Here is a 12,884-nt window from a genome sequence, read left to right as displayed (position 1 = left end):
TAGACCTGTACAATTCAAGTCACTATTTTTCAAGCATTAAATATATATTTTAACATCCTATTATAGGCAAATTAAGAACAATAGCATACATAGGTACCATATTTTTAAGTCTTATGAAACTACTGTGCTGAGGCTTTTAAAAGCACAGAAACAGCTGCATATGCCAATGGGAAAAATGATAGTGATTATTATTTATGCCAGAATAATAAATAACTGATAACCCCAGATATGCAAATACTGACAAGACTTTCTTCACCTAGGTGTCCTAGTAATCTACTCACAGAAGTAATATCAATATTAAAATAAGATAACCTACTAATGTTTAGTAAGATGCCTGAAAAATTGTAAGTATTTACCAAATGTTAACTAATAATATTCTTATTTTTAAAGCTAAACCTGTTAGGAACACGCAACACAGCATTTATTTCAGTCTTTCTACAATATTTGGCTGCCTGCTATGATTTAAACACTTTCACAGAACTCACATTCCAAAAGGAGTGATGGGGTTGCTATTGCCATAAGAGTGATTCAGCATAACTGAAAGTGTGTCAACATGCCCTGAGTAGATGAACTCTGAGTCACTGAATTCAACATACCAATTCCATCACAACTTAATTAACCAATGAGAAGCAATCATTCCATTAAGAAAGGATTAATTATGTTATTCATTAATTTAGCACTTTCATTTTGTAATTTAGTTTTACTAACAGTTAGCATTTACAACTGGCTGATCATTTTCTATGAGCCAATTACTGTATTGAATATTTACACAATATGTGATTTTTAATCTTCAGAGCAATTCTGCAAGTTGGGCAGGGCAGAAGCCCCATTTCGTCGCTGAGATAAAAAAAGATCAGGAGTTAAGTAACTTGCCTAAATCAGTACTAGTTTTAGAATGAAATAGGAGGTCCATATTGTTATTTCAGTTGTACCCTGTTGACAAAGGAAAAATATAAATAACTAAAACCCCCATAATTTGAATTTTGGCTATGTTCAATATTTATGAATTTAGTATCATGAACTCATATTTTGTAATAGTATGTGGTAAATGAAACACAGAATCCCTGTTAGCAGCTCCCATAAACAGATGAGACAATCAAATGAAACATAATCTTAATAAAATGCTATGGGCTTCTGAATCAAAATTACAAGGCATTGCTACAAATAAAAAAATTGATGTGGTTACCATATGTAAAGCATGTACACATATAAACACACACACATGCACACACACACACACACACACATTCTCTTTCTCTGTATCTTGTGTTAACACGCTGTATCCTTTGTTACAGGGGAAAGAAATGATACAAGAAAAGAAGGATGAAGACACAGTTCTTCCTTTGGTTTCAAAGGTTTGGATGGAAATTCAACATTCAGCTTAATTTACTTAGTGAGAAATTATTATGTGCAATGCACTGCTCAGTTGTTTCAGGAATTGTAAACATCAAATAGAGACACAAACTAGATCTTTACTATTATTTGGAGAAAATGAAACAAATATAGAAATAAGGAAAGAAAAAGCTATGTGTCCTAAACAAACCATGTTTCTAATGATGAGGCATTTTGTCAAGGAGGGACATCATCATTTTTCTTTTCAAGTTAGAAAATCAGCTTCATGGAATACACCGTGTTTGAAATCTACTGAAAGTGTTATTCTCATTATTGACTTCTTACCCACAAAAAAAGTTGGAAAAAATTATAAACAATAAGGAAACAGTTCTCCCAATATTTCCCTAAAGATAACACAATTATTATACTAATTGATTAAATCCCTTTAATTTTTTCTATATTTGTTAAAGTAACCAAATTCTATTTACAATTTTATATGCTTTCTGCTTACTTTATATTTTGTCATAAATATCTTAGTATATTGTATTCGTAATCATCAATTTTTTAATATTTATTTATTGATTTATGTGTTTTGGAGACAGAATCTCACTATATCATTGCAGTGGCATGATCTCGGCTCCCTGCGACCTCCGCCTCCCAGGCACAAGCGATTCTTCCGCCTCAGCCTCCATAGTAGCTGGGACTACAGGTGCCTGCCACTGCACCTGGCTAGAGCTTTCTAGACTTTCTCCCTATACCCCTTGAGCTGGGTTGAGCAGAGTCAGGTAATATAGGAGGGAATCGTATGTCCCACGGCTGCTGAGAGGCCCTTGGAAGGCTTCATCTGCAGCACAAGGAGAAGGAGAAATATTCCTTCTGGAGTGGGGAGGCCAGGAGTAGCCTTAGATTAAATTCTTACATTACCATAAAAGTGAATTGCTGGGGGCTGTGGCTCAGGCTGCAATTCCAGCACTTTTGTAGTCCAAGGCAGGCAGATCACTTGAGGTCAGGAATTCCAGATAAATCTAGCCAACATAGTGAAACCCCCTCCTACTAAAAATGCAAAAAAAAAAAGTTAGCCAGGCCTGGCAGCGGGCACCTGTAATCCCAGCTACTTGGGAGGCTGAGGCAGGAGAATTGCTTGAACTTCACAGGCGGAGGTTTCAGTGAATTGCGATAGCTTCGCTGCACTCCAACCTGGGCGACACAGCGAAACGTCATTAAGAAAAAAAAAAAAAACCTTTTGTTTTGAAGAAACTTAATCAACTGTGTTAACACCCACCTACGCCCTCTGAAATCCAATTAGAGGAAAGGGGTGTGGTCTTCAGAGATGTATAAATGGACACCGCAGGAGCCAAGCTCATTCTTCTCCAGCACCCACAGAGTGGCTTTGCAACTGGCCTTGGAGACTTCCAAAAGCTACCGCCACTGCGCTGTGAGACCCTGATCCCTGAGCTGACTTCATCTTTTTGGACAGCAAGCTTTGGTGAGAACGTAGATCTATTTCTGAGGTAAGTGTACACTTTCCAGAGTAGGAGCTGCTATTAGGTTACAAACCAAAACAAACAAAATTTGGGGACTTTATCTGCAAACTTAGATTTTTTTTTTAGATGAAATGATGTCATTTTCTGAGTTTTAAAAACAGCTCCATTTCTTTTTTTTAAATTGTTTTAAACATAACCCATAGGTTTACAAGCTCCATTTAACCTATTTACAAATTAAACATTTTTGTCATCTGTCTTCTTGCATGATCCTCAAATTAATGTTATGATTAATTTTTTACTTAACATATTTTTTAGTTGTTTTATAGATTATAATCATTTTGCAGTAGTTTCCAAATATCTAGTAATTCTTTAATCTCTGAAGACTCTGTAAATGGGTTAGGAGTGTTGTAATCTATGTGTAAAAATGTGTTATATTCTACTTTACTAGGGAAAATGTGCCTATGTTGCAATGTATGCCTGTACATAGGTAGAGTGCTTTGAATGATTTGGGCAAACATTTTTTTCTAAAACACGGTAAAAGTCTCTTCAGAAACCTCAGTTCCTCTGTGGAAGAAAGCCAGAAATGGCTATCCATGCAGGAAAGTCTCACTGGCAACTGTGCAGAAATATCAGAAATAGAGGGTTTCTGTATTTATACTGTGTAGAAACCAGCATTTTAGATTTTTCCTTTCTTTGTCTCTTTGTTTGTTTTAGACAGGGACACACAGCCTAGAGTGCAGTGGTGGAAATAATCCTCACTACTGGCTCTACTTAATACCTCAAGCAATTCTTCAGCCTCATCCCCCAAAGTAGATGGGACTACAGGCATGGACCACCATGTTGGGCTTTACATATATAATCTATATAGTGTGTGTGTGTGTGTGTGTGTGTGTGTGTGTGTGTGTGTATTTTTTTAAAGATGGGGTTTCACCATGTTGGTCAGGCTGGTCTTGAACTCCCGACCTCAAGTGATCCACCTGCCTTGGCCTCCAAAGTGCTTGGATTACAGGCATAAACCACCAGGCCCGGCTGTGTGTGTGTGTTTTTAGAGACAGGCTGATCTAGACACTTTGCCATCATGTCGCCCAGTCTAGAACTCCTGAGCTCAAAAAATCTGCCTGACTTGGTCTCCCAAAATGCTAGGATTACAAGTTTGAGCTACCTTGCCTGGCCTACATTTTCTTCCCCCCACCCTTCCATTTAAAACACCACCTTACTGTCTAGTGCCTTTTATTATTGCATGATACTGAGTATTTTTCTGACTGTGTGAAAGAGTAATGACAATGCTTCCAAAGGGCTTAGAAAACATTTCTATCCTCTGTATACCCTTCTATATTTTATCAATATATCCCCAAACTAACAGACAGTCCAGGAATAGTAAACATGCCACAAAGTTTTTGTTGATTGAATGAACACAGCAGCCTAAAAAATGATTGTTTGTTCTATCTTGGAGAAGTACCTTTACCTTGGTTTGTTTTGCCTTGGAGTGTAAAGCCTAGCTTTGCCTGATTTTGGACAAAGAATGACTTCTGCTTTATTTTCAAGCAGGGGCCCTCTGGACAACTCTGAGGGATCCTTGTTACAGTTAAATCAAACGATGAGAGTAGAAGAGCTTAGTTAGCATCCCTTCTCCAAACCAGTCCCTGGCAATTTAGAGTGTAACTACCCCATGAGTTGATAGCTTGATTAAATCCTAGAAGCCCAAGCAACTTGGTGGACACTAACACCTCAAAAAACTGACATTCTTCTGTGCAAAAGGGTTGGGTTTGGAAAGCTGGTTGTGCGTTGATTGGAGAACAATCACATTTTTCTGCAGAGGTTGATGGCTCTTAGTGCCTCATCTTTCTATTTGTCCTATCTCGGTCATTGCAAATGAAAGCCAATTCTTCTCTAGAAAAAAAAAAAGATGTTATTTGATCACAACCTGATTGAAACTTTGCTTGGATCTTTGTCTCTCCAGGGCAGAAGATTAAATTCTTGTGGTTTTCCTCCCTCAGGAAAATGGACTCAGACTTCCCACAGGCCTTCCAGAAGGAACTCACCTGTGTCATCTGCCTGAACTACCTGGTAGACCCTGTCACCATAGGCTGTGGGCACAGCTTCTGTAGACCCTGCCTCTGCCTTTCCTGGGAAGAAGCCCAAAGTCCTGCCAACTGCCCTGCGTGCAGGGAACCATCACACCAAAAGGATTTCAAAACTAACATTTTTCTGAAGAATTTAGTGACGATTGCCGGGAAAGCCAGTGTCTGGCAATTCCTGAGCTCTGAGACACAACTATGTGGGACCCATAGGGAAACAAAGAAGATGTTCTGTGCCACGGACAAGAGTCTGCTCTGCTCGCTGTGTTCTAACTCTCAGGAGCACGGGGCTCACAAACACTGTCCCATTGAAGGGGCAGCTGAAGAACACCGGGTAAGACACAGTGCTGGGATCACCTGCAGGCTGGAGGGTGGAGGAGTTAAAGAGATGAGAAGGGAGATGAGAACCATTGTGGTGATCACTCCATCCTTTACTGAGTGCCAGGTGCTTTTGGAGGTACCAACGATGAAATTTTCAATTCAATATGCAACTATACCTGCCTTCACAAAGCCTGCACCCAAAAAGAGGGTGATTAAGTGAATGTCAGTATTACTTTGACTCTACAGTATAACACTAAAGGCATCGAAAAGCTACCAAAACTACAAGAACAAAGAAAATACATTTTGGAAATGTATTTAATATTACTGGACAAATGACAAAAGCAGGCGGCCAGCATAGTGGAAGGGTGTTTCACTGATTATTACCTAGGTTACAAGAAATCTTCACTCACCAGTTCCCTAAACTGTTATACATCTGAAACCTCAGATTTGAAAATACTGAGGATGAGCAGTGAAAAAACTTGGTTTATTTTCCTCTCTCTAGTCTGTTCATACATTTTAACCCTTGCCTGCATATCTCACTCAGAGTATGGAATCTATGGTATTTGATTTTGTTGCTCACCCTCATAATTCTTTTGCAGGAGAAGCTCTTAAAACAAATGAGGATTTTATGGGAAAAAATTCAAGAAAATCAGAGAAATCTAAGTGAGGAGGAAAAAACAAACATCCTCTGGAGTGTAAGTATGAGATCATGTGTCTTCAGGACATGTTTGAGACAGGCATGCCGAGAACATTTATATTAGCAACTTGAGTTGAAATTCTCATATGCCAGATTTTGTCATATGTTTATTTATAGCCTGGAAAACAACCTGACTGTTCAACATAACAATTGTTCAGGTGTTCTGGAAATGTTTTTCAGATAAGTAAATATATATATGTATATTTACATATATAAATATACATATATATGATTAAATAATACGTAAATGAGAAATAAAGGCATTTAGCAGTAAATATGATGTTGCTCCTAGGGAAAAAAGTGGGTGGAAACAGTAATTTAAGAACTATGCCTGTGCTAGTGAAATCTGATAGCAAAGGACCCAGACCATGATGCCTGTTTGAGTAGGAGAAAATGTAACATGATGAAAAGCTGAGGAGAAGAAACGAAAATGACTAGGGGAGTGAGAGAACAGTTTGTCAATATTGGGAGGAGAAACACAATGGAATGGAGATTCATGTTCTTAGAATGGTGAGGTAAGACTGTAGCTTTAGACAGAAGAAGGGAGGAGACAGAGCAGAGGTAGTCAGTTTCAGAGATGGGGGCTACAATGTTTATTGAGATCTTTTTTGTGTGATGGCTTCTGACTCTGATTATAATATACTGACAACATTTACTAAGAATGACTGTTTAGGCTGTGAAGTACAAAGATTTGAGACTACAGACTAATTGAGCAACAAATATATATATTGTTGATGATGATTTAACAATCAATGATAAATTTTACTTGTTTTCTAGTGGTATTTCAGATTTGAGAGGACATATATTTAAACATTTAAATCTAAAGGGCTTTTATGCAGGTGTTCAAGAATTGATGAATTATAAACATTTTGAAGGAAGGTCTTTTTTTAGGTTCTGGGGTACATGTGCAGGTCATGGAAGATTGTTGCATAGGTACATTCATGGCAAGGTGGTTTGTTGCCCCCATACCCCCATCACCTATAACTGACATTTCTCCCCACGTTATCCCTCCTACCTTCCCTCCCACTATTCCCCCCAGCACCCACAATGGACCTCAGTGTGTGATGCTCCCATCTCTGTGTCCAAATGTTCTCATTGTTCAACATCCACCTATGAGTGAGAACATGTGGTGTTTGATTTTCTGTTCTTGTGTCAGTTTTTTGAGAATGATGGTTTCCAGGTTCATCCATGTCCCAACAAAGGACACAAACTCATCATTTCTTATAGCTGCATAGTATTCCATGATGTATATGTGCTACATTTTCTTTGTCCATTCTATCATCAATGGGCATTTGGGTTGGTTTCAGGTCTTTGCTATTGTACACAGGGCTGCAATGAACACATGTGTGCATGTGTCTTTATAATAGAATGATTTCTAGTCCTTTAGGTATACACTGAGTAATGAGATTGCTGGGTCAAGTGGAATTTCTATTTCTAGATCCTTGAGGAATTGCCACACTGTCTTCCACAATGGTTGAACTAATTTACACTGCCATCAACAGTGTAAAAGCATTCCTATTTCTCCACATCCTCTCCAGCATCTGTTGTCTCCTGATTTTTTAATGATCGCCATTCTAACTGATGTGAGGTGGTATCTCAATGTGGTTTTGGTTTGCATTTCTCTAATGCCCAGTGATGATGAGCATTTTTCATGTTTCTTGGCCTCACATATATCTTCTTTTGAAATGTATCTGTTCATATCCTTTGCCCACTGTTGGATGGGTTTGTTTGATTTTTTTTCCTGTAAATCTGTTTTAGTTCTTTGTAGATTCTGGGTATTAGCCTTTTGTCAGATGGGTGGACTGTGGATATCGCTCTGGTTTTGTGTCTCACTCAGTGGGAGTTGCACTCCAGAGAAGCTTCCTTTCAACCATCCTGGTCTCCCCTAAGGAAGATCTTTTTAACTTATCCTAGTGTTTGTAAAGAATGAAAATTAAACGACGGAAAGGTCAGGATGAATTAGTGGGTTCTGTGAGGTGGAAGTCGACCTGGGTATGTAACCTACAAAATCCATGTCTCTCCAGGCCTATGCACTTCTTCGTGCACAGATGATCAGGGTTGAGTATATGAAGCTGCATCCAGTTCTCCATAAGGAAGAAAAACAACATTTAGAGAGACTGGGCAAGGAACACCAAGAGATATTTCCACAACTCCAGAGAAGTTGCATCAACATGCATCAAAAGAAGAAGCACTTGAAAGAAATGTATCGGGAACTAATGGAAATGTGTCATAAACCAGATGTGGAGCTGCTCCAGGTAAGAACTGAGGATTTCCCTTGAGACACTTTGTATTAGCTGACATTTACATCTTTGCCTTTCATTGGGTACCAAAGACATACTTCATCTCCTGCATTGATGGTGATAGACATTCCCACCTAGTTATAGAGATAAACTACAACTCCTAACCTAATCATAGAAACAAAGCTTTATGGAGCTGTGCAGGTAGATTTCCACAGAACATTTTCCACCTCAAGCTTTCTTCTCCAGTTCATTTCATTAAAACTCTGGAAGAGAAAACATTCATGTGAAAATAATATTTTTGTCTATGTTGGATGATACATAGAAATTATGAAGAAACTAACATTTCCTTCTTCCTTTTTTTGGGCAGTCCTAGGTTTGACATGCCCTTGACTTGAGCCACATTACCCCTCAGGAACTAGCCCTGAAAAAGACCACATTGTAGACAGCTGCAGCAATGCACAGTCACTACTCAACCTTTCTCTCTCACTCAGATCCAGGGTCCTGAATTTATCAGAAACAGATTCTGTCAATTGGTCTTACTGGTATTAATGTGAGAAATGAGAATACATTTTAAAAGACCTGCAGTGATAGTACGTAGTACTTCGAAAGTTTTCAAAACCTAAAGACTAGACAGGTAGAATCTAACAACTTGTGTGTTCATTTGCTTCCTTCTTTTGAGACAGAGTGTTGTTCTGTCACCCAGTCTGAGTGCAGTGGCCTAATCTCAACTCACTGCAACCTCTACCTCCTGTGTTCAAGCAATTCTCCTGCCACACCCTCCCCAGTAGCTGGGACTACAGGCATGCACCATGACACCCAGTTAATTTTTTTGTATTTTTATCAGAGATGAGGTTTTGCCATGTTGGCCAGGCTAGTCAGGATCTCCTGTCCTCAGGTGATCCATTCACCTTGGCCTCCCAAAGCGTTGGAAATACAGATATGAGCCACTACACCCAGCCAGAATAACAACTTTCTAAAGAAGTATCTTTTTTCTCTCTCTTTACAGGATTTGGGAGACATCATGGCAAGGTATGTTTTTGGTCATCATTGCAGGCCGAAGCACAAGGTGTGCTATGAAAAACATCAAGCTGTTTTCAACAAAGTGAAAACATAATTTGTTAACATAATGTGTCAGTGTGATTGTGTGTGTATGTGTGTGTACTCAGGTGTTCGTGTGTTATGTTGAATATGTTTTCTTATGCCCTGTATCAGATTTTAATCTTTTCTTACTTTCCCAAGTGATTCAGGGGGTAATATTTTGAAGAGTTCAATGCAGAAGTTACTAGGATATAGTTGCCTAATTTTAAGATTCAGAATCATAATTAGAAACAAACTATTTGGTGGCAGATAGAGAGAGAGGCAATTATCTTTCAGTGGTAGTAGGTTAGAAATGGAGTGAATCCTTAGAAAGATTCCCTAAGAGAGCCATAAACCCATCCTAGGATTGTGGAGTTAAATGACAATATCAGAAGTGGGTTTGAATGAAGGATTTCCTGTTGGAATCTATTTCTTAAACACAGACACCAGAAAGGTTAACCAACTGCACCTGCTTCCTTGCAGGAGCGAGTCCGTGCTGCTGCACATGCCCCAGCCTGTGAATCCAGAGTTTACTGCAGGGCCCATCACTGGACTGGTGCACAGGTTCAACCGCTTCCGAGGTGAGTGGTGCTGTCTTGCTGGGATCAATATGTAATGTCTTCAAGTATGGTTTCTATGGGCAGTTTTCCTAGTGTAATGATATTTCATCTGGAAGAAACTAGTTTGTGAATAAGTCTTTATATTTATAGTTTCACTATCATCAAACAGACTAAACTAAAAGCTGGTAAAATGTAATAAGAATCAGCCATATAACATATTACTTAGAAAAACATAAAACATGCAGAATGGCTCCTTATGACTTAGAAACATTCTCTGACAAAATTTCATGTATACAAGTATTACATGAGATATACAGAACTGAGTTAATTCAGGACATTTCAACTTCAAATTAAGTGCTGTTAATGATTGTGATTTGGTGACAGTGTTGTTGTTTTTTTTTTAAGTAAATTTCAGGTGCATTTGTAAGTTTCATAGCATTTGTAATTTTAATCATGTGCATTTTAATCAACCAAAACACCCCCTATGAGTAACTTAAATAACAATGCAAATCTGAGAATCTGCAAACAATAGGAAAGTGATTTGGTGGTTGATGAGCCCTTAGATAGAACTCCAGGACAGATCATGATCAATCAGGCAGATAAAAGAAGTCTGTGCTGAAATCCAGCATGAAAGTCAGATAATTCCTGCAAGGAATCTGCACTTTCCAGAAGATGGATTCAGATTTTCTCTTTAAGTATGAATTTGCTTACTTAAGTGGCAGATCATATTTCTGGCAAAGTGATAATTTATTTAGGTGTAAGAATGGCTCTCCACCTCATCTCCTGTCCCCAGCCTCCTGCTCTTCCCTGACAGGGAAGAGGAAATGCACATATATTTTATTGCCATGGACTTGGATGCAGTGCAAGAGCTTCCAGTTTTTCAGTTGTTATAAGAAGCAGCTGACTAGACTTAGGCATGACAATCCTCCCCTTATATTTTTGAGTTTATAGAAATTGTGGTCCTTGTAGTTTAGCCATGTACTTATGCAGATATCCTAACACCCTCTGATTCCAACATTTTTCCAGACAAAAGTTGCCTTTTAATCTTGACCTGTGGTTTCTAGTGAGAGTCTCTTTCTTATCTGAATCTAAGAATGTATAAGCTGCTTTTCGCTGGAACATTCTCTTTTTTCTACAGTGGAAATTTCCTTCAATTATGAAGTAAGCAATCACAATATCAGCCTGTTTGAGGATGTGAGAAGTTGGATGTTTAGACCTGAACGGGAAGGTGGATCTGTGAATTCTGACAGACCTGACTATTTTGCTGCATGGGGAGCCCAGGGCTTCTCCTCTGGGAAACACTATTGGGAGCTGGATGTGGACGACTCTTGGGACTGGGCTCTGGGTGTCTGTAAGGACTCCCAGATAAGGAAGAATGGCACCATGATTACATCTGTGGACATATTTCTTCTTTTATGTGTGAAGGTGAATCATCATTTCCGTCTCTTGACCAGCTCTCCAATGCTTCCTCACTATGTAGAGAAACCTCTGGGCCGGGTTGGTGTGTTTCTGGATTTCGAAAGTGGAAGTCTGAGTTTTTTGAATGTAGCCAAGAATTCCCTCATATGGCGTTACCCGGATGGCTCCTTAAATTTCCCTGTCAGGCCTTTCTTTTACACTGGCCACAGATGATTAAGATAAAAGAAAGCTGACTGTTTGGGAACTGCATGTACAAGGGAGTCCTTCACTGTTCAAGCAAAGGAATCATACTGTTCGGGCTTTTTTTTCTGTTTTAGTGTCACTTTATTACAGTTAAATAAAAAATACGTAAAATGCAAAATATTTTTGTATGCTTTTCTACAATTAAAATAATCTCTAATGGCCCATTACCTAAAGTGTATATTGTGATTTTCAACTGCTTTGTGAATTTATTGGATGGAATTCTGGAAATATGTGGGTGTGTGATTCCAGCTGAATGATCTCAGGCAGGAACATAATTTGCACATCATGGACAGACAGGATTTTGTACAATGCATTTGCAAGTGTGGGAGCTCCCTCCTATTGATACAATAAAGTCTGCACCTCATCACTTTAGGGGGAACATTTATTTTACACCTAAATTGTCACTGCATCTTTGGGCAAAAATGAGGATTTAACAGGCATGTGTCCTATGGTGACAAAAACACATTCTGAGAAATGCACTATTAAGTGATTTTTATCACTGTGTGAACATCAGAGTGAACTTACAAAAACCTAGATAGAACAGCCATCTGCAGACATGGGCCAAATGGTGCAGCCCGAGGAGCCTTGCTTCTCTGAGAACTTAACAGCAATGCCTGAGCTAGAACCCAAAAGGTTTAACCCACATTGACTTCTGTAGCTGTTTAAAAAAGCAAACAGCCATCACCCAGGGGAAAATAGACAGAGGAGCAGACTGTCTGCTTTAAAATGTGTTTATACTTAAAATTCACACAGATTGTGAATTCTCACTGATAACCAAGACCTGAGACATCATCATCACCTCATGTTACAGTGGGAACACATTAGTGTCAGGAAAAAAGAAAACAAGACAAAACAAGCAAAACCCAGTTCTGATAAAAACCCAGATTCTAGTGAGTCAACTGAGTCTGTCTACCTACCACATGGTCATTTTCATGATCACCAATTAAATAATGGCAACAGATGTTCCACTCCCAGTCTAGCAGATGATCCTGACTGATGTCTGGGGTTCCTCAGTTGGGGCTGTTACCTCGAATATATCCAAAGGGCCTCTTCATGTAGCCACTTGGGCTTGCTCACAGCATGGTAGTTACCTTTCCACAGTGAAGATTCCCACAGAGTCAGGAGAAGTGTTATTATGCTAGAGTAAAACATCAGCTATAGTCACAACACTACACAAAGTAAAGGGACTAGAACATTCAACAGTAGCAGTCTTGAAGTTACATCATAGGAAGAGAATGTGGGATGGAATGTATCTTTAAGAAGTGGACATTGAGGATCTACATCCAGAGACTGTGGTCCTATAAAACATGAGCTCTAAGAAGCCCCTTAGATCTGCCCCAGATTCGTGTAAAAGGGCAATTGACAATTGAGACCAAAAAAGAATTAAATATTCTTTTGGAATTTTTTTCAAGATTTAGTATCAACTGGACAAT

The 12,884-nt window shown here is 38.9% G+C and overlaps 1 protein-coding gene across 1 annotated transcript; it reads left to right on the top strand.

Moving 5' to 3' along the window:
- Positions 1 to 2,709: 2,709 nt before the first annotated feature.
- LOC141580120 (tripartite motif-containing protein 43-like) lies at positions 2,710 to 11,422 on the top strand. The gene is made up of 7 exons (XM_074379667.1): positions 2,710 to 2,843; positions 4,814 to 5,228; positions 5,815 to 5,910; positions 7,937 to 8,167; positions 9,159 to 9,181; positions 9,713 to 9,810; positions 10,928 to 11,422. Exons 2-7 carry the CDS (start codon positions 4,818 to 4,820, stop codon positions 11,419 to 11,421), a joined length of 1,353 nt encoding a protein of 450 aa, XP_074235768.1. The 5' UTR covers positions 2,710 to 2,843; positions 4,814 to 4,817; the 3' UTR covers position 11,422.
- The last annotated feature ends 1,462 nt before the right edge of the window (positions 11,423 to 12,884 follow it).

Source organism: Saimiri boliviensis, chromosome 10 (assembly GCF_048565385.1).
Source record: "Saimiri boliviensis isolate mSaiBol1 chromosome 10, mSaiBol1.pri, whole genome shotgun sequence".
NCBI classification, from domain to species: Eukaryota; Metazoa; Chordata; class Mammalia; order Primates; family Cebidae; genus Saimiri; species Saimiri boliviensis.
The sequence above is the reverse complement of the archived record's forward strand: the minus strand, read 5'-3'. Positions and strand labels throughout refer to the sequence as shown.